The sequence below is a fragment of the Leptopilina heterotoma genome, unplaced genomic scaffold, assembly GCF_015476425.1.
Source record: "Leptopilina heterotoma isolate Lh14 unplaced genomic scaffold, ASM1547642v1 Lhet_286, whole genome shotgun sequence".
Classification (NCBI taxonomy): Eukaryota; Metazoa; Arthropoda; class Insecta; order Hymenoptera; family Figitidae; genus Leptopilina; species Leptopilina heterotoma.
The window spans coordinates 676,836-694,349 of record NW_025110993.1 but is presented as its reverse complement, the minus strand read 5'-3'; the positions used below and the strand labels follow the sequence as shown (position 1 = coordinate 694,349).

Genomic DNA, 17,514 nt, shown 5'->3' with positions numbered 1-17,514 from the left:
ATTATATTTATTTATTATAATATATAACTAAAAAATTTATTATTGAATATAAATAATAATAAAATAAGAAATAATAATTATTATTATTATTTATAATAAAATAATTCAAATTTTATTTATTTTTTAAATTACTTTTATTTTTTAATTTTAATTATTTTAATTACTTTAATTTTTTAATTATTATAATAATAGAATAAAAAAATAAATAATAAAAAAAAATTTTTAAGAAAATGGTATTAAATAAAACAGCCGATATATAAAATATATATAATATTTATATATAATTTATGTACAATAGTGTATAAAATACAATAGATATTTGTAGATGAAATTATTTTTCATTCGAGTTATTTCTAATTTCTCTAAAATTCACACACAATTAAACAATAGAAACAAAACAAAATAAAAATTTGTATTTATTTATTTTGTCATTAGCTTCGTTCAAAACTCGAATGTAATATAATTGCCTATTAATATACAACTTGAAAAATTTACTATCCTTAATGACAAGACAACCATAAAGCTTTTTTCCAAAAAAAAAAAGAAAACCATTTGTAAAATTTTAGTCGTTCGTGCGATTTTCCAAATGGCTCTTTTATCGAAATTCACCTATTAAGGAAGTTTCCCTTATTACTTTCTTTACCAAAATTTTATACTCTAAACGAAACATATAATTAATAAGAGCAAAATAATATTTTTCGACTGAACAATATTTTATTTAAACAATATAGAAACAAAATTGAATGTAATTTATTTATATAATAAATTGAAATTTTTACGCTTAAAAAAACGTCCTATTTAGTCTTCAATTTTCATTATTAACTTGTGCGAAAAATTGTAGCCGGTGAACAATCTTAATTTTTTGTTTTTTTAATACAATTCAAACAATTGTAATTAATGTAATTAACTGCTCTTGCCAGGAGAAAACAAGTATTAAGAAACAGCATTTTTTTTTCTAACTATCTTTCGTACGCTTCAATATTTAAAATATAAAAACAATATTTTAATAACATCCAGTTCTTTGTTAGCGATAAACTTCATAACTAATTTAAAAAAAAAGAAAAAAAAATTTATATTTTTTACAGTCATTTCAGTTTCCATTTTTAAAATATATCTCTTTTCTAAATTTTTTTCTTCTTTTAATACTTTTTTCTTATTATAATATGGTCAATGAAAAAATTGTCTTTTTATGCCTATGTAGAAAAATTAAATTCGAGCACAGTTTTTTTTTATCAGTGACCAATTTCTTTTTTTTTTAATTGGACATTTTGGCAAACAATTATTATTGCTGAATACCTTGCAATAATCGTCATTTTTGATCGTTAGAGATCGTTAAAACTACAAAATTTAATAATTCTTAGGAACAAAAAACTAAAATGAGCATTAAATGTATTGAAAAACGAAACTATTTTACGTCAAGTTTTTCAATTTTTCAAAAAAAAATAATGCTCATTGAGTATCATAAAATTATTGCACTAATTTTCATACAATAACACCACGAGAAAAAAAATAGTATTCAATATAATACCGATTTTGAAAAAGAAATTATCCTATATTTAAATCTTGATTTTCGAATAGACAGAAAGAGAGAGAGAGACAGAGAGAAAGAATTCGTTTAATTCGATTTTTTAGGTGTTTTCACGTCGCCATTGACTTTTAATGGTGGACATCGAGTTGATAAATTCAATAGAAAATAATTCCACGTTTCTCGAATTGTAAATATTAAATTAACAATTATCACGGACGGGTTTTCATATTCATTTGGTACAATACCATCGACTGATGATTCAAAAAAGCTAAACAAAGGAAACCATATTCTCGTTCGATTTGAATCGCGTTGCATTAATGCCTGATTATTTGCCAATGTATGATAATATAAAAATAATCGCGATGTTATATAGAATGCAACGAACACGTCAATTGAATAATGCTCGTGTGCAGCTAGAATAAAAAATATACCAAACATATTGAGCATCCACGTGAATGTATGAAGAAAATATAATTGTCTCGGTGTATCTGAAAAAAGTCAATCAAAATTTAATATTTCGAACTTTAAAGAAAATTTAATTTAATTAAAAATCAAATAAGTTAAATTTAATTTAATGAAACTAAAATTTTTTAGAAACTCAAAGAAAATAACTATTTGAATGTAAATTAAAATCGGACAAAAAGTATTCTTGTACTTACATTCAGTAATAAAAAAGTTTAACATAGTTAATGCCACAGTGTGTCCGCTAAACATGTAATCACCGCAAGTTCTTACTCCTTGAATTGACATTCCAGCACCTCTCCAAATTTCGTATGCCATTGCTATTTTATTATAAAGTTCTCCGTACGCAGTCCTGTTAAAAAACAATTTTCAAATTTTATTTATAAAATACAAAATTAATAATTAATAAAAAAAATAATATTGGTTCATCAATATTTTTTCTATTTTTATTAATTTTTCTATTACTACAAATATTTTTTGTATTATTCTAATTATTATTATCATTATCATTTTTAGTTTACTAAAATAATAATAATTATAATTATTATTATTAATTATTAAAACTGATTTAAAAATGAAACTGTTTAAAAATAATACTATAGTTTCCGACAATAAAAAAATTGTGCTTTTAAAATTTACATACAAAGTCTCCCGCTGATAAGGAATAATATTCGTCATCAATAAAAATTTTCTTTACTGAAAAGATTTGTTTTCGAAAAGAAAAATAATATTAGCAGAAAGTTTTTTTATTTACATACCAATTCCATTCTTCATGAGTGCTTCTTGGATGACACTGCAAATGAGCACCTGGTACTGACAATGAAGTGATAAGCATTGTAACACATCTCAATAGGAAGACTGTGCCAGAAAGAGCGAAAAACCTTCGCAATAAAATAAACCTGAAAAAACAATTATTTCATTAAAATAAAGTAAATTAATTATCCAAACAATTTTATACAATTATTTAATTAATTTTTGTTAATAACTAACAAATGTTACGCGCGAAACGTAATATTCAATTTTTATTATTGCAGTTTTTATTATTATACAAATTGCAAAATTTTTTATTTTCAAATATAAATTTTTCAATAATTTCAGATTCAAACTTTTAAAAAATTCAATTATTAATTAATTAATTTAATAATTAATTATTATTGTTTATATTTAGAAAAATTTTAATATAATTCTTCGCAAAAATTCAATTATTTTCATAAATAATGAAAAAAAAAACATTCTTTGAAAGAATTCAATTATTTTTATAAATAGTAGAATTTTTTGTAAAAATTCAATGATTTTCAATACATTAATTTTAAAATTGAAAATATTAAAAAGAAAAATTATTAAAAAAGTTAATTAAAAAAGAAACAAAAATGCAAACAACAACTAATTTCAAACTGCGGAATACAAAGATTACCGGAATACAAAGATTTTTAATATAGATTTTATTTTTTTTAATAAAAAATATAATTTCAAATTCTATAATAAAAAATATTGTTAATTTAAATTCTTTTCTTTTCTAAATTTAATTGAAAAAATTAAATATTATTTAATTTCTTTTATGAAAGTATTCGAATTTAATTTTTTTTGTATAAATTTGTTAACTTTTTTTTTCTAAATTCGTGAATTTGTTTACTCGCCTATATTTGTGAAAAATGAGAACAATCAACCAAATGGCAAAAAGTACCGTTCCGGTAACTTCGCACATATCGAAAGCCCATGGAATATGGGGCACATTGTCCAAGAAGATATCAGGTAAAGGGGGATATTTCTTCATGTCAGGCACACGATCATGTACAATCACCATCACAAAGGCAGTAATCCAAGTGACAATAAATAAATATGCTAAACTAATGAACGCCTTCCATATTTCCGGAGGTAGATGAGATGCGTGACCGTCTTCCGAAACGGAAGCTGAGTAAAATTCATGTTCCATCGAACCCTCATTATTTCCACCACTTGTACTAGGAATCTGGAGAAAATTCAAAATTTACATTTTTATCAACTTCACAAAAATTAATTATTTATTTACCTCTGGTCTCTGTTGTGAATAAAAATTAGTCGTTGAAAATAAGTCTATGTGACCCAATTCAAAGAGAAGGGCAATATTATCTCTTTGCAATTGTTTGATACTGATATATAGCCTCTTAATGTCGCCAATTTTATTGATATTCATTGATTTTAAGTCTTCTTCCTTTATTGTTAAAAGTGCCTTTCCATCGATGTCGTGAATCTCGTGAAAAAGATTGGAAAATCTTCCTTGGCCAATTTCTCTTAACCATATCGATACATCCTCCGATGTCCACTGTGTTACATTCTTCGTTGGCATCTTCATTTTCCTTTTTTTACAAAATAATCCGTTACTTCAGCCTGCAGAAAGAAATTCAAAATTAAAAACTATTTTTTCTATATTTATTATTTTACTATTAATATAAACTAGAGAAATATTTTTATTTATTTTATTAAAAAAAGAAAAAAATATAAAATATTTCTTTCGCGACTGATATTGACTACGTGCTTCTTAATAGCGAGTATTTTTTTAACGATTTTTTAAAACAAAGCTTATTGACATCAAACTATCTACGAGTGCGGACAAAAAGAGAAAAAAAATAACTGCAAATATCAAATCATTCTTTGTATATGCGCTCTAGAATAGAATTATCGTAAATTAATATCAGTTCATAAAATGATATTTAATAATAATGACAAAGTTATTTTTTCATTTTTAAGGGATTGTAATCAAAAAGCTTAAATACTTTTTTGCTAAAACTGAAATAAATTTTCTATTCTTTTGTAATTTAATTTTTTTCTCAAAATAATTATTAAACAATATATTAATTTTAATGTTTTTAGAATATTTTATTTCATTTATTAATAAATAATTTATTATATATGTAATAATATAATAATAATATAATAAAGTAATTAAATAGAAAAATCGACATAAATATTTTTATATTTTCAATTTTTTGTTTTAAATATTCTTTGAAAATTATGTTCAAAATGCAAAATTTTAATAATAAATGTAGATATAGATAAATAATTACAATAAAATGGACGTGATTTAACAAAGAAAAATATTACAAAGAAAATTTTATTTATAAAAATGTAGAATGTTTAACTCCATAAATTATTATGAAATTTCCCATTGAAAAAGTAATTTCCTTTCGAATATTTAAAGTACTCACCTTTAAAAAAATATTCGTATGAAAATATTTTTCTAAATAGATTTTAAATAATAATTGTAATCTTATCTACTTGAGCGAGAGCATTTTCTTCCACGTTTCTGCTCACAAAGTAGGACGTAACTGTATATTTTTGTAATAAATCGGTTTATTGAATTTTCACAGCACGCATTTTTTTTATATTTAAATATTGAATAAGTTTGTAAATAAATTTTTAAAATAAATTTTACTATGAACGAAATTTGTCTTTTTTTCCTTTTCTTTTTTTAAAAAAAGGGACACAACAATTATAACATAACCTCAATAAATTAGAATTATATTGTGACACTTCTACTCTTCTGCTTGATTTTCGTTACTGTTCTGTAAGAATAAAATAACAACAAAAAGCCTTAAGTTTCTTTTTTATATAGTAATTTCTCGCAGAAGAGTCAGCAAGTGTCATTAGACTTTTTTATGTGCGATAATAATGATGATGATGACAATTCAGTGGAATGGAATGTCAATATCCTAACCTTATTAATTGAAAGAAAGATTAATTACCTTAAGTCTTGTATATTTAAAATTGCCATCAGAATATTTTCGTCTTCTTAAAATTTCTCCTGCGCTGCATTCTTTTATCGTTTATCGCACTTAATTTTGATGTTAAAATTTAACTTCTCTTTTAGGAGTTCATAGTGAAATTTTTTCATCTATACGCATATGATAATAATATACAATATACAATAAACATAAATACATATATACAATAATTATATACACATATTCTTCACATTCTCTTTCTTAAAATATCCCCAGATATTTTCCGAGAAATATTTGCAATAATATTTTTATTGAAAATATGTCAGAGATGTCACATATACATAAAGCAAAAACCGGGTAAGTTGTACTTGTACAAGTGCCTTAAATAGTTAGGCTGTGTTCATATGCTTGCGTTTTAGGTTAAGTCCACAATTCACGCCGCCAGGAAGCCGCAGAACTCCGGTTGCAATTTTATGAAAAAATAGTCGTTTTGAAATTATTTTACACTCTATTAAGTGGCATTTATGTCTTCTTTAGGTATATACATTAAAAATAAATGATTAAATCAATAAAATTTCTTTATTTCCACGAGATTTTGTAAAAGTTGAAAATTTATATTTAATATTTTTAAATAAAGACAATTTTCCACCCTAGATACATGAAAAAAAATTCCCTAAGTAAGGAAGGTGTACCCAGGGATGGGTACGTATTATACATGATGTATTATACCTGGTTTTCTACACGTATAATACGTGGTATTATACATCTTTAGTTTTCTACGTATGTCATGTATTTTACATACATTGCGTGACGCGCGGGATTTTTAAATTTTAGACAAGAAACATGTGATTTTAATAGTATATTAAATAAATTTTAAACATAATTTCAATTTAAAAATTTATTAATTAACATTGAAAAGTTTTTTTAAAATTTATGTTTTAAAGAAATAGCACACAAACAAAGTTCTAACTGTTCGTGGTCAGGTCAGGTTGTCTGCTGCCGCCAGACCCATTTATAGGTTATACATCTCCATGTGCCAGGCCATGTGTCAGTGATTGTTGTACAATATTGCTTTTTTTAAAATAAAAAAAAATTAACAAAAGAGGTGGAAGGCCGAAACACAATTCCTGGGAGGAATTGTGTTTTATTCCCAAAAATAATAAAGGGAAAAATGTTGCCCTGTGTCCTATTTGCAACAAAACATTGCAAAATACAGCTATAATAATAATTTAGTACTTTTGTATGAAAAAGTTTATTTGAAACCCGTTTATTTTCAAATAAATAATAAATTAACGTGTCTTTTTAAAATTGTTCTATATAAATATATAATACAAGTTATGAAAAAATGTGTGTAAAAAACCATATGAAAAATCAATAAATATATATTATACGCATTTTTTTGTAAACTTACCTTATATGTAACCTTTTTTGGTTTTTTCTTGGTATTTTTAGCAACAATTTAGTAATGAAAACCAGGAAACAAATAAAAAATAATCAAACATATGATTTTTATTATTATTGTGAGGTTTGTACGCATGCGCAGAACTGGACATGTATAATACCAGGTTTTCTACAATTTTCTACGTATTATACGTCATTTATGTATTATACGTAGAAAACTCCGAAAAAAACACTTTTACCCATCCCTGGGTGTACCCCTGTTTCCTAACCTCAAATTTGTGTTTACAGTATTTTTATTATTTACCCTCTATTTGCACATGGATTTGTGACCGGTTTTTCTTAAACATTTTCTAATATATGTAAATAAAGTAATTAATATTTTTATATACACTATGTGCATCGTTCTCTCTAATTCCGTAAGATTCATTGCAAATTTCTCTCTATAAGGAAGATTAAAAAAATAAGCTCAAAAATGAGATTGGTAAAACCAAATTGGGTTACTCATGATGGTGAGAATTTTACGCATTATTAATTATTATATACAATATTTTTGTTTAGAGAAAAGTATTTGATCTTTAATAATCAATTTTTGTTTCTTCTCATCTTAAATCGTATATAGATAATCCGATATTTTCGATTGATATTCATCCGGATGGGAAAAGATTCGCCACCGGTGGTCAAGGTGAGTTTTTGATTTTCTATAAATTCGAGGAAAATTGTTAATTGAAATACTTAATTTGGATAAATGGAAGTGAAATATGAAAAAATGAAACGAAAATCAATTCTAGAGAATAATTTTTTATTTATTCGAAAGACTTATTGAATTTATTATAAAAATATTTCCTTTATATGAATGTTTATAAAACTGTTTGCTTTGGCTAATTTAAATTGAACTTGGATTTGACTTATATTTTTTGTAGTTCAAGATATAAGCCTTCTTTGCCGGCTGTAAAATATACCTTTGGATCCACTTGTACCGAACTTTTGTCCGATAATCTGATCATGTAATTTGATACGAAATAAATAATACCAAATTTAGCTTGATTAAGACCTTGACGAAGTGCTACAACAACAAAAAAAGGGAAAAACTTTCGAAATTGTTGATAAAGAAAATAAAGAATAAAATGTTTCTCTTTCTAAATAAAAATTTCACTTACCGATACAACTTCGTGGACCGATTCCAAAAGGCATGAAGGCCAAATTTTTCGAGTCAAAATTGTCCGGATTAAATATTTCCGGATTTTCAAAATAATGCTCGTCATAATGAATACCTGTAATAGGTATTATTATTGGTGTTCCCTTTTTAATGCGCAGGCCAGTTTCTTGAATTACAACATCTTTTGTTGCAACTCTGTCAATTGTTGGAACTGTGGGATGTAATCGGAGAGTTTCCAAAACAACTTTTTCTAAGAATGGTAAAGTCGTTACCTGCGAAATGATTAAAAATGTTTGAAACAAGAAAATTATACACTAAAAGCTACTTTTTTCTTTATTTTTCTGGGGACATTTGCATCACTTCAAATTCGCTGATAGTTGAAATGACAAAAAAAAATCTAAAAAATGTAATAAAATTCTTTAAAACGATTCAATTATTCCCAGGAACTTTTCGTGATATCAATGATCTTCAATATCTATACAATTTTACTGAAATTCCACATAAAATAAATGTAATAATAATAATAATAATGAATTTAATAAAATTCTTGGCAAACTTTCAATTTTTTTATGAGTAATAATAATTTTCACAGGAATTGAATTATTTAAAATAGTTCATAAAATTTTTCGAAAAAAATTAATTTAAAAACTTTTTATAAAATTCTGCAGCAAGAATTGAATTAGAAATTAGAATTGTAAAAAAGTATTTACCATATCAAAAGTTACAACTCCACTTGTTTTCTCCAAATACTTATTTATTTCGGATCTCAATTTTTGTTGAATTTCCAAATTCGACGCCAATTCAAATAAAGTAAAAGACATTACCGTAGAGGTGGTATCGAATCCAGCCGTAAATAATACAATTGCCTGGGCAATTATGTCATTCATTTCTAAATAAAATAAATTAATTAAAAATTAAATAAAATAAAAAAATGTTTTTTTTGTAAATTCCAAATTAATAGTTTTATAATTCACAATAATATAATTAATCTCACCGAGTGTTGAATCCTCCTTTTTTATTTCTATCAAAATATCCAATAAATCGTTTCTCACGATTTTTGATTCTTCTCTTATTTGAAAAATTTTCGTAAATTCCTTACGGAAAAATTCTCCACTCTCCTTCTCGAAGAAACGATAATCAAATATATTTTTGATATATGATGGCGATAAATAAATGGAGGTCAATTCTACTTTCCGTCTATTTGTAAAATCGCCAAACATCATTTTGCCATATTTACGAAATTCAGCGTTGGGATTATTTAAACTATTTAAATTCAACCCAAATCCAATTAAACCAACTAAATCTGTCGTGTATTTTCCACAAATTTCCTTAACATTTATTGTTTTTGCAACTTCTATAAAACAAATGGAAAAATATTTGTTATAACAAAATTTTTCTTTTTTAAAGAGAAACAATTTTTTTGCAGAGAATTAATAAATTAAATATTTATTAATATTAAATTTTGATGTATTTATTTATTGATTAATAAATAAATTATTAATTCATAAATTCATAAATTCTTACCCAAATTCAGGGAATTTAAATATTTATCCAAATGTTGCGTCACTTCCTTCAAGTAATTAAAATCGGTTTTCAATTTGGAGGGCGAAAAAGCGGGGGTTAATTTTTTTCTTAAAACGCTCCATTTAGCGTGCTCCAAAAATGGTAAACTTCGATTACTCAAAGGATCTTTTGAGCTTGATTTCATGAATTTATCGGAAAAATCGAGAAAATTTGTCACTAGTATAGATTTGATAATATTGAGATCTATTATTAATAGAGTCGGTTTGTCGACAATGTAAATTCCCACATACGGATCTTTTTTATGTTGATCGTAATAATTTTTTATAATATTACTCGGCGATTTATTTTTGAAAAAATAATCGGCAAAATTTCCAAAAAATGGAAAAGGAGTAATTTGTTTTACTCCCAATTTTGTCCAATAGCAAAAATTTCTCGACATATAAATTGTCAACAGAACAAAAAATTTGAAAATTATTACTAACAAAATTGCTAATAACTCCATTTTTTTCTTCTTTTTATTTTTAAACAGAAAAAAAATGTATTTTTGATTCACTTTTCACTGATGCTTTGAAGACGACTTTCGAAATGAAACTGAAAAGGAAGTGTCTTTTTACGAATGATATTTAATATTACAAGTAACAAAATGTCCCTCCCATGAATTACCAAAGCTTATCAATGAAATTGAATATTTAATTGTAAAACAAGGGTAAACGTTTAAACACCGGAATTAAAAGAATCAAATATGACACTGATTGAAAATTTGATACTGAATTTATTTTCTATTTTTAAAATAAAATTTTTCAGAATTATTAATTATTAGATGATAATTGATAATTTGTTACCAAATTCTATTTTCTATGAAATAGCATCTGGTACTTGAATAAAATAATAAAAGAGATTTTACAACTATTTATTGAAGTGAAAATTTTATATCAGAAGATAAACTTCATTCTTGGAAAATATTCAAGCAATTTTTTTTTATCTTTAGGTACTTTTTAAAATTATTTCATCACGAAGTTAAAAAATATTAATACTAACTATTTATTAAAAGTAAAAATTTTATATCATTAGAAGATAAACTTCATTCTCTGGAAAATATTCAAGCAATTTTTTTTATCTGTACTTTTTGAAATTATTTTATTACCAAGTTAAAAAATGTTTCTTAAAATTTAACAAGTCTTGCTTTACAAAAAGAAAACGAATTAAAAGCAATGACGCAAGGGAAATTATAAAAATTAGTAAAAAAAATGTTCCAATGAGTTGATTGAATCCTCTTCGGAATTTCACTAAAAAAATAATAATTCCGTGAAAGAACTAAAATTAAATAAAATTTAATTAATACTTTATTTGTTAAATTAGTTTATTAATTAATGATTAATAATTCATACTGTTTAATACTTTTTCAGGTGCTGATTCAGGGCGAGTTGTAATATGGAATATGGAACCAATAAAAGATGAAACTGCCGAAATTGATCAAAATATTCCAAGAATGTTGTGCCAAATTGACAATCACCTTGGTGGGTTTTTTTTTCTCTAGAAGATATAATTTAATTTTTCAAATATTTATAACAAAAATCTTTTTGAATAATTGAAAATTTCTCAAATTTAATAGAAAATAATTAATTTTTGTTTCAAGTATTTTGTTACAATTTTTAAAAATCAAATTTTGAAGAATTTTAATTGTAAATTTTCAAAATAATTGAATTATTAAAAGATTTAATGAAAAATCTTTAAATGTAAACTTAAAAATGAAAATTAGCTTCATTTTAGAATTATTTTTAATATTTTGGAGAAAAAAAATCTATGATAAAAATTTTTAATTAAAATTCTTGAAAAAATTAATTAGTTTTTTTAAATTATACAAAAATTCTTTTAAAAAATCCAATTATTTTCGATAAATTTCATTAAAATATTTTTCAAAACTTATTCCTTAGAATTGCTTTATCATAATTTTTTAAGATTAAATTATCTTCGAACAAAGTAAATAAAAATTTACTTCTTTTTAGAAATAATTTAATTCTTGTCAAGATTTGTATTAAAATTCTTTAAAGAATTGAATTGTTATGAAGAATTTATTTCAATTTTCTTGAAAATAATGGAGTTTTTTTACTAAAAATTTTGAAAGTAAAAGAATCTTTTGAAGAATTTTTTGTAAGTTTTTAAAATAATCGCGTTTATTATTAATTGTAATAATTAATTTTTCCTATTAAATTATATTAAAATTATTTATTGAAAATTCAATTCTTTTAAAGAATTCCAGTAAATTTCGTAAAAATAATTAAATTTTTTAAAATAATTTTAATTGAAAATAATTGAAATTTTACAAAGAATTTTATTAAAAGCTTTTGAGAACAATTGAATTGTTTAGGAAAATTTTATTACAATTTTTAAAAAATAATTGAACTTGTTAGAGAAATTTTATTAAAATTATATTGAAAATAATTGAATTCCTCCGAAACATTTGATTATTTATAATAAGAATTGAATTCTTACTAAGAATTTTAATAATTTATTAAAATAATTGAATTCCTGCGAAGAATTTTATCAGAATTGTTGAAAATAATTGAATTTATATTAAAATTCTTGAAAATAATCGAATTTAATTAATATTTTTTAAAATAATTGTATTCTCTCACGAAATTTTATTAAAATTGTATTGAAAATAATTTAATTGTTCTAAAAAATATTATTATTTATGAGAATAGTGAATTTTTTCCAAAAAATTTTATTAAAACTTTTGAATAATAATAAACAATAATATTTAATATTATGTACTTATTAAGTGAATTCTTTAAATTATGAATTTGTACTCATTCAAAATTTGATGTTTATTCTTGAAAATATAAAATTTTTTAATTTACAAAATAATAATAATTGTAATTTTTAGAAATTATTAAAATTCATAAAGTTTACTCATTTTCCGTAAACTTTCATAAATATTTTCCTGTAAAAGAAGAATGTTTTCAGGGAAAATAATTTTAATGTCAGTAAAAGTTGTCAGGGAAATTGATAAACTGAAACTTGTGACCACCCTGATTAGGAATACGAAGTGAATTGTATTTTGATACTATAATATTGCTGTTTGTTAATTTGTTAAGTAACGAATTATTTTTTTTTCCACAGCTTGCGTAAATTGTGTGCGATGGAGCAGCACCGGCCTCTTGGCATCAGGCGGCGATGATAAACTGATAATGATCTGGAGATTCGCAGGAGCGAGCATCGGCGGAAGTTCAATATTTGGAGGAAAAGCTGGAGTCGAGACGTGGCGATGCATCGCAACATTGAGAGCGCACGAGGGCGATATTTTAGATATCGCCTGGGCTCCTCACAATCCATGGCTGGCGTCCGCCTCAGTTGACAACAGTATCATTATTTGGGACGCTACGAAATTCCCCTCGATTGTCGCCGTCCTCAAAGGACACACGGGTCTCGTCAAGGGCGTCACCTGGGACCCAGTGGGAAAGTACATTGCCTCGCAGTCTGACGATAAGACGTTACGCGTCTGGCGCACCAACGATTGGGGTGAGGCCACGTTAATTTCGGAACCATTCGACGAGTGCGGTGGGACGACGCACGTTCTCCGCCTCTCATGGAGCCCCGACGGACAATATTTGGTCTCGGCTCACGCAATGAATGGCGGTGGACCAACCGCACAGATTATCGAGAGGGATGGATGGACCACTGATAAGGATTTTGTTGGACATCGAAAAGCCGTCACTTGTGTTGTCTGTATATTTCTTTAAAGTCAAGGTTGCCACGCAACCTGGAAAAGTTCTTTATTTTTGTTTCTATTTTTTCGTTTTCAGAGATTTAATAGTAAAATTCTGCAAACTAAACAACCGGGTTCTTCGAAACCAACGCAGTATTGTTGCGTGGCAATGGGATCCAGGGATCGATCTCTCTCCGTCTGGTTGACATACCTCAAGAGACCATTGGTTGTAATTAACGATTTGTTCAGGAATTCGGTTTTGGACGCAAGTTGGTCGCCATGCGGAATGCGTCTGGCCGCATGCTCCTGGGATGGTACGGTTGTTTTCATTGAATTCTCCCAAAAGGAAATTGGACAACCTTTGGACCCCGTAGAACAAGTAAAGTTGAACAATTGTTTTCATTATTTTGTTATTAATTTTGTGTCGAAAATAAGCATCGTTTTCTTTTTAGAGTAAAGTTCATGAACGCATGTACGGAAAACCGTTGATCCAAGGGGGCGGTTGCACAGTTATGGAATCGCCGGAACTACTCAATCTGAAACCCCCGACTCCGAAGAGTCAGACTCAACCAACTCCAATGAATAATTCGATACAAACCGCGACCATCTCGACACCTGTCAAGGCGCCTATTAATAAACAAATCGAGACCCGAACTTCCGACGGGAGACGGAGAATCACTCCGATGTTTATTCCCCCACCAGCCGATACAACGTGGGTTCCATTTTTTTTCATTTTCATTTTCTATTTTTTTGAATTTTACTATTCATTTTCTATTTTTCTTTTTGATTGAATATAACTTTTGATTTGTATCTAAAGGGACATCACGACTGGAATAGGAGTGAGTGCTCCAACATTCTCGAGCACATCGCAAACAAAGAGTTCGATAGTCATTGAGAAACGTGACGACATTGTCACTCCGAATGTGAGTTCAACAGTGAATGCGGCAACGAATTCTTCAGGGTCAACTCTGACCCTGAAGCGTCGCGAGCAAACGACACTGAAACCCCATCATCATTCGACTCCACACAAAAAGTTAAAATTTGCTTCGGAGAGAAGTGGATCGCAGATATTCCTGCCGGCATTGAAAGCTGCGAGTTCAATTTCTCAGCAGGCTGGACATTACGCCGTCACTGTGACGAATAGTCAGGGCTTGGCTCATCTGCAAGTATTCCATGGAACGGACACCGAACCACTGTGGAATCTTTATTTGGGGTACAATGCAGTTGCTCTATCGGCCACACCGTCCATCATTGCATTGGGTTTAATTGACGGTAGTGTTCACACCTTTCATCCTGTGAAAGGAACGCGGCCCGTTCCACCATTGGCTCCGCCTGCGCCCTTGGCACGTCTCCACGCTGTTGGCAGTGCGGTAAATATTTTAATCAGACTTTTGTCTCTTCAGAATTCATTTTGTATTTTTCATTTTTAACAATGTATAGTCAGAGGTACCTATTTATGTACCTATTTTTGATAATTCAGGGAAAAGTCAGGCGAATTTCTATTAAAAGTCCTTAAAGGTTGTCACAGGTCAGGGAAATTAGAAAATTCAGGGAAAATTCAGGAAAAGTCCTGTACCTGTCCTGGAGAAATATTAAATTTTTAGAATTGATATTTGAATTTGAATCGAATTTTTTTTTAGGTGATGGTGATATCGAGTTGTGGAGCCGTGCGAGTTTGGGAAATTGGAAACGTCTGTCGATTAATAGTTTCCACGTCGGCTGAACATTTAGCGGCTCCAGGAACTTCTTTACTATCCTGTACATTGTACAATGGAATGCCTCATCTAGCTTTCACGAATGCAAGAGCTTACATTTATCACAAAGAAATGGGTAAGATTTTTATTGCATTTCTTAATTAATAATCATCTGTGAAATTCAATCGTTATTATTTTCAATTAATTGTTACCTGTTACCAGGAACGTGGATGTTGATTGGCGATAGTCAGGACCCGGTTTGGCGTTGGTCGGCAAACAATGCCTCGAGCACTTCTGGAACTCGCGTTCCCAGAGGACCTCTTTCAGCATTACAAGAAGGACTTCACAGAACTGCTGGCAGTAGTCTAGCAAATCCTAGATTACCTCACAGTGCTCCTTGCGTTGTTTCTTATTTGGAACAACAATTATTGGCTTCAAAGGCACTTGGAAGTGCGACGGAATATATTCATTGGCTCATGGCGCTAGTCTCCTTTCTACTCACTCAAGGTTCGTTCAAAACTTTTCAACTCTCCCCTCCTTTTTTTAATTTTTTAAATTTTCTACAAAATTTATTCGCCTATTTTTCTCTTTCTTCAGATGGTTTGGAAAAGCGTCTAAGAATTATTCTCGATGATCTTATGGGCCCGAGTCATACTACAGCTGGCAAAAGTGTCTGGGAACCATCAGTTCTGGTATCATTTATTTTTTTCAAATAATATTTCATTTTTAATTTTTTTATAAAAATAGTGTTAAATATTCAGGGGTTGCTAAGGTTCTGGAAAACCAGAAATTTTCTTGAAATTTTTTGTTACTCAGTCAGGTAAAACCTGAAAGAGTCAGGGAATTTTATGTAATGTTTTTAAAAATTAATTTCTTCAAGTTGAATTTATTAAAACTTTAGGAAATAATTAAATTTTATGGAAAACTTGAAATGTCGTAAGCTTGAAACCGTAGCCACCCTGATAATATATTTAATATAATTATTTATTATTAAAAAATAAATTATAATTAGTAATTAATATTAAAAGAAAATTCTAAATTCCAGGGCATTAAAAAGCATAAAATATTAGGAGATGTTCTAGTCGTACTAGGTGGACATCTCCGTTGGCAGAGACTTTATTTGGAGTACTGTGAACAATTGTCAGCTATAAAACATTCCGCTAACCCTTAAGTTAAGTTATTTTCTACATAGTGTATAAGAAAAATTATATATGTACATTATATTACAATTTTTTTTTTTTTTTTTTGTAAAAGAATTGTATTTTGAAGTTTTTTTTTGTTTAAAAGAAACATGTGATTTATACCAATTTATATTTTATAAAAGAATTTAGTTACTGAATTTTCGACAGTAATATTGATCTGTCGCTTCTTAAAGAAGCTGGATGTCAAAATATGCCACAAAAAAAAGGAATTTTTTGATAATAAAAACGAGTTTTCATAAACTGTATTGTATTTTTTTTAATGTTCATAGGAATATATTATGTCATCAATTTTTGACTTTTACACCACCTTCTAAGCTCTGCTTTTTTTTCTTTTATATAAAAATACGTAGTAAAGCACAATGTGCAATAAAGCGAGAAATCTATGAATTTTAAAGCGAAAAACCCCGAGATTTTCAAGCTGAATAAATCAATTTTTTCTTATTTAAAAAAATCTGTGCGTCTGTCTTGTAAACAATTTTTTTTCGTTAATGAAATAGCACCAGCGCTTTTTTCATTTTTCAAATACTTACGTTTCAACATAAGTATCAAATACATACATTAGAAAAAAAATGTTCTTACATAATTCCATTCCATGCGCTTGTGAATTTTCATTTTGAAAACGACTTCAGTTTTATACACACACCATTCATAATATACAAAGAAACATTAATTAAACATTCTTAATTAAGGCTTGATTATTTTTTCTTCTTTTCGTTTACCAATTGGTCCATTCAAGTTATATGTACAAATTCGTGATTTTCCTTTTTTTAAAAAGTAGATCACTGGCGATATATTTTTCTCACTACTAGAAATTCTCACTTTCTTCGAGTTTCTTTTTTTGACTAGGAAAAGTTTTCTCTTAAGTTTTGAAAATTGTAAATCGTAAATCGTAAATACATTACAAAGGCGGAGGTCCGTTGGGATATTCGACTAGAGGTGTGAAACTTCTCGCAAGATTATTTGAGAGCATACAACTATAATCTTCCTCGGCTGAAGGAACCAACGAGGCAGCTCCCAAGAGTAACAACATCATTCCTTGAATTGGGAGAGAGGCGCGAAGAACTCTTCCCAAAAATCGGCAGCCACGAATTAATTTTGTCTCCTCCTCGTCACCACTGAAACAGGGAAAATATTACA

General features: G+C 27.3%; 4 protein-coding genes across 12 annotated transcripts in view; 1 reads left to right on the top strand and 3 right to left on the bottom strand.

Moving 5' to 3' along the window:
• Positions 1–423: 423 nt before the first annotated feature.
• Positions 424–7,277, bottom strand: LOC122504220 (sphingomyelin synthase-related 1-like). Of its 3 annotated transcripts, none has more exons than XM_043615184.1 (6): positions 7,103–7,277; positions 4,020–4,357; positions 3,628–3,959; positions 2,749–2,889; positions 2,188–2,342; positions 424–2,016 (listed from the first exon to the last, which is right to left on the bottom strand). In XM_043615184.1, the coding sequence occupies exons 2-6, from the start codon at positions 4,320–4,322 to the stop codon at positions 1,616–1,618; spliced, it is 1,332 nt and encodes a 443-aa protein (XP_043471119.1). In that variant the 5' UTR covers positions 4,323–4,357; positions 7,103–7,277; the 3' UTR covers positions 424–1,615. The 3 variants fall into 3 exon arrangements, with proteins under 3 accessions (XP_043471119.1, XP_043471116.1, XP_043471117.1); XM_043615181.1 differs by lacking the exon at positions 7,103–7,277 and adding an exon at positions 5,713–6,056; XM_043615182.1 differs by lacking the exon at positions 7,103–7,277 and adding an exon at positions 5,176–5,633.
• Positions 7,278–7,404: 127 nt separating this feature from the next.
• Positions 7,405–16,617, top strand: LOC122504213 (protein HIRA homolog). Its single transcript, XM_043615165.1, has 11 exons — positions 7,405–7,601; positions 7,712–7,774; positions 11,179–11,289; positions 12,896–13,497; positions 13,579–13,860; positions 13,934–14,193; positions 14,299–14,851; positions 15,122–15,311; positions 15,398–15,682; positions 15,773–15,867; positions 16,221–16,617. Exons 1-11 carry the CDS (start codon positions 7,565–7,567, stop codon positions 16,344–16,346), a joined length of 2,604 nt encoding a protein of 867 aa, XP_043471100.1. The 5' UTR covers positions 7,405–7,564; the 3' UTR covers positions 16,347–16,617.
• On the bottom strand, positions 7,867–10,514 carry LOC122504217 (cytochrome P450 6k1-like). Its single transcript, XM_043615177.1, has 5 exons — positions 9,773–10,514; positions 9,243–9,602; positions 8,959–9,137; positions 8,250–8,520; positions 7,867–8,155 (listed from the first exon to the last, which is right to left on the bottom strand). Exons 1-5 carry the CDS (start codon positions 10,272–10,274, stop codon positions 7,998–8,000), a joined length of 1,470 nt encoding a protein of 489 aa, XP_043471112.1. The 5' UTR covers positions 10,275–10,514; the 3' UTR covers positions 7,867–7,997.
• LOC122504212 (nesprin-1) overlaps positions 16,616–17,514 on the bottom strand; it is a 110,070-nt gene continuing 109,171 nt past the window's right edge. For all 7 annotated transcript variants that reach the window (XM_043615159.1, XM_043615161.1, XM_043615156.1 and 4 more), the window contains one exon: positions 16,616–17,492. In XM_043615159.1, coding sequence (XP_043471094.1) covers positions 17,276–17,492 — 217 coding nt within the window. In that variant the 3' untranslated portion in view covers positions 16,616–17,275. The remainder of the gene's footprint in view (positions 17,493–17,514) is intronic.

Excerpts from the sequence above, each read along its gene's own strand:
- LOC122504213 (XM_043615165.1), top strand. The coding sequence starts at position 7,565 with ATGAGATTGGTAAAACCAAATTGGGTTACTCATGATG. Across the intron at positions 7,602-7,711 it reads AAATTGGGTTACTCATGATG|ATAATCCGATATTTTCGATT; the intron begins GTGAGAATTTTA and ends AATCGTATATAG. Across the intron at positions 14,852-15,121 it reads TCCACGCTGTTGGCAGTGCG|GTGATGGTGATATCGAGTTG; the intron begins GTAAATATTTTA and ends ATTTTTTTTTAG.
- LOC122504217 (XM_043615177.1), bottom strand. The coding sequence starts at position 10,274 with ATGGAGTTATTAGCAATTTTGTTAGTAATAATTTTCAAATTTTTTGTT. Across the intron at positions 9,603-9,772 it reads TTTAAATTCCCTGAATTTGG|AAGTTGCAAAAACAATAAAT; the intron begins GTAAGAATTTAT and ends TTTGTTTTATAG. Across the intron at positions 8,521-8,958 it reads GAGTTGTAACTTTTGATATG|GTAACGACTTTACCATTCTT; the intron begins GTAAATACTTTT and ends ATCATTTCGCAG.
- LOC122504220 (XM_043615184.1), bottom strand. The coding sequence starts at position 4,322 with ATGAAGATGCCAACGAAGAATGTAACACAGTGGACATCGGAGGATGTA. Across the intron at positions 3,960-4,019 it reads ATTCACAACAGAGACCAGAG|ATTCCTAGTACAAGTGGTGG; the intron begins GTAAATAAATAA and ends AATTTTCTCCAG. Across the intron at positions 2,890-3,627 it reads CTCATTTTTCACAAATATAG|GTTTATTTTATTGCGAAGGT; the intron begins GCGAGTAAACAA and ends TTGTTTTTTCAG.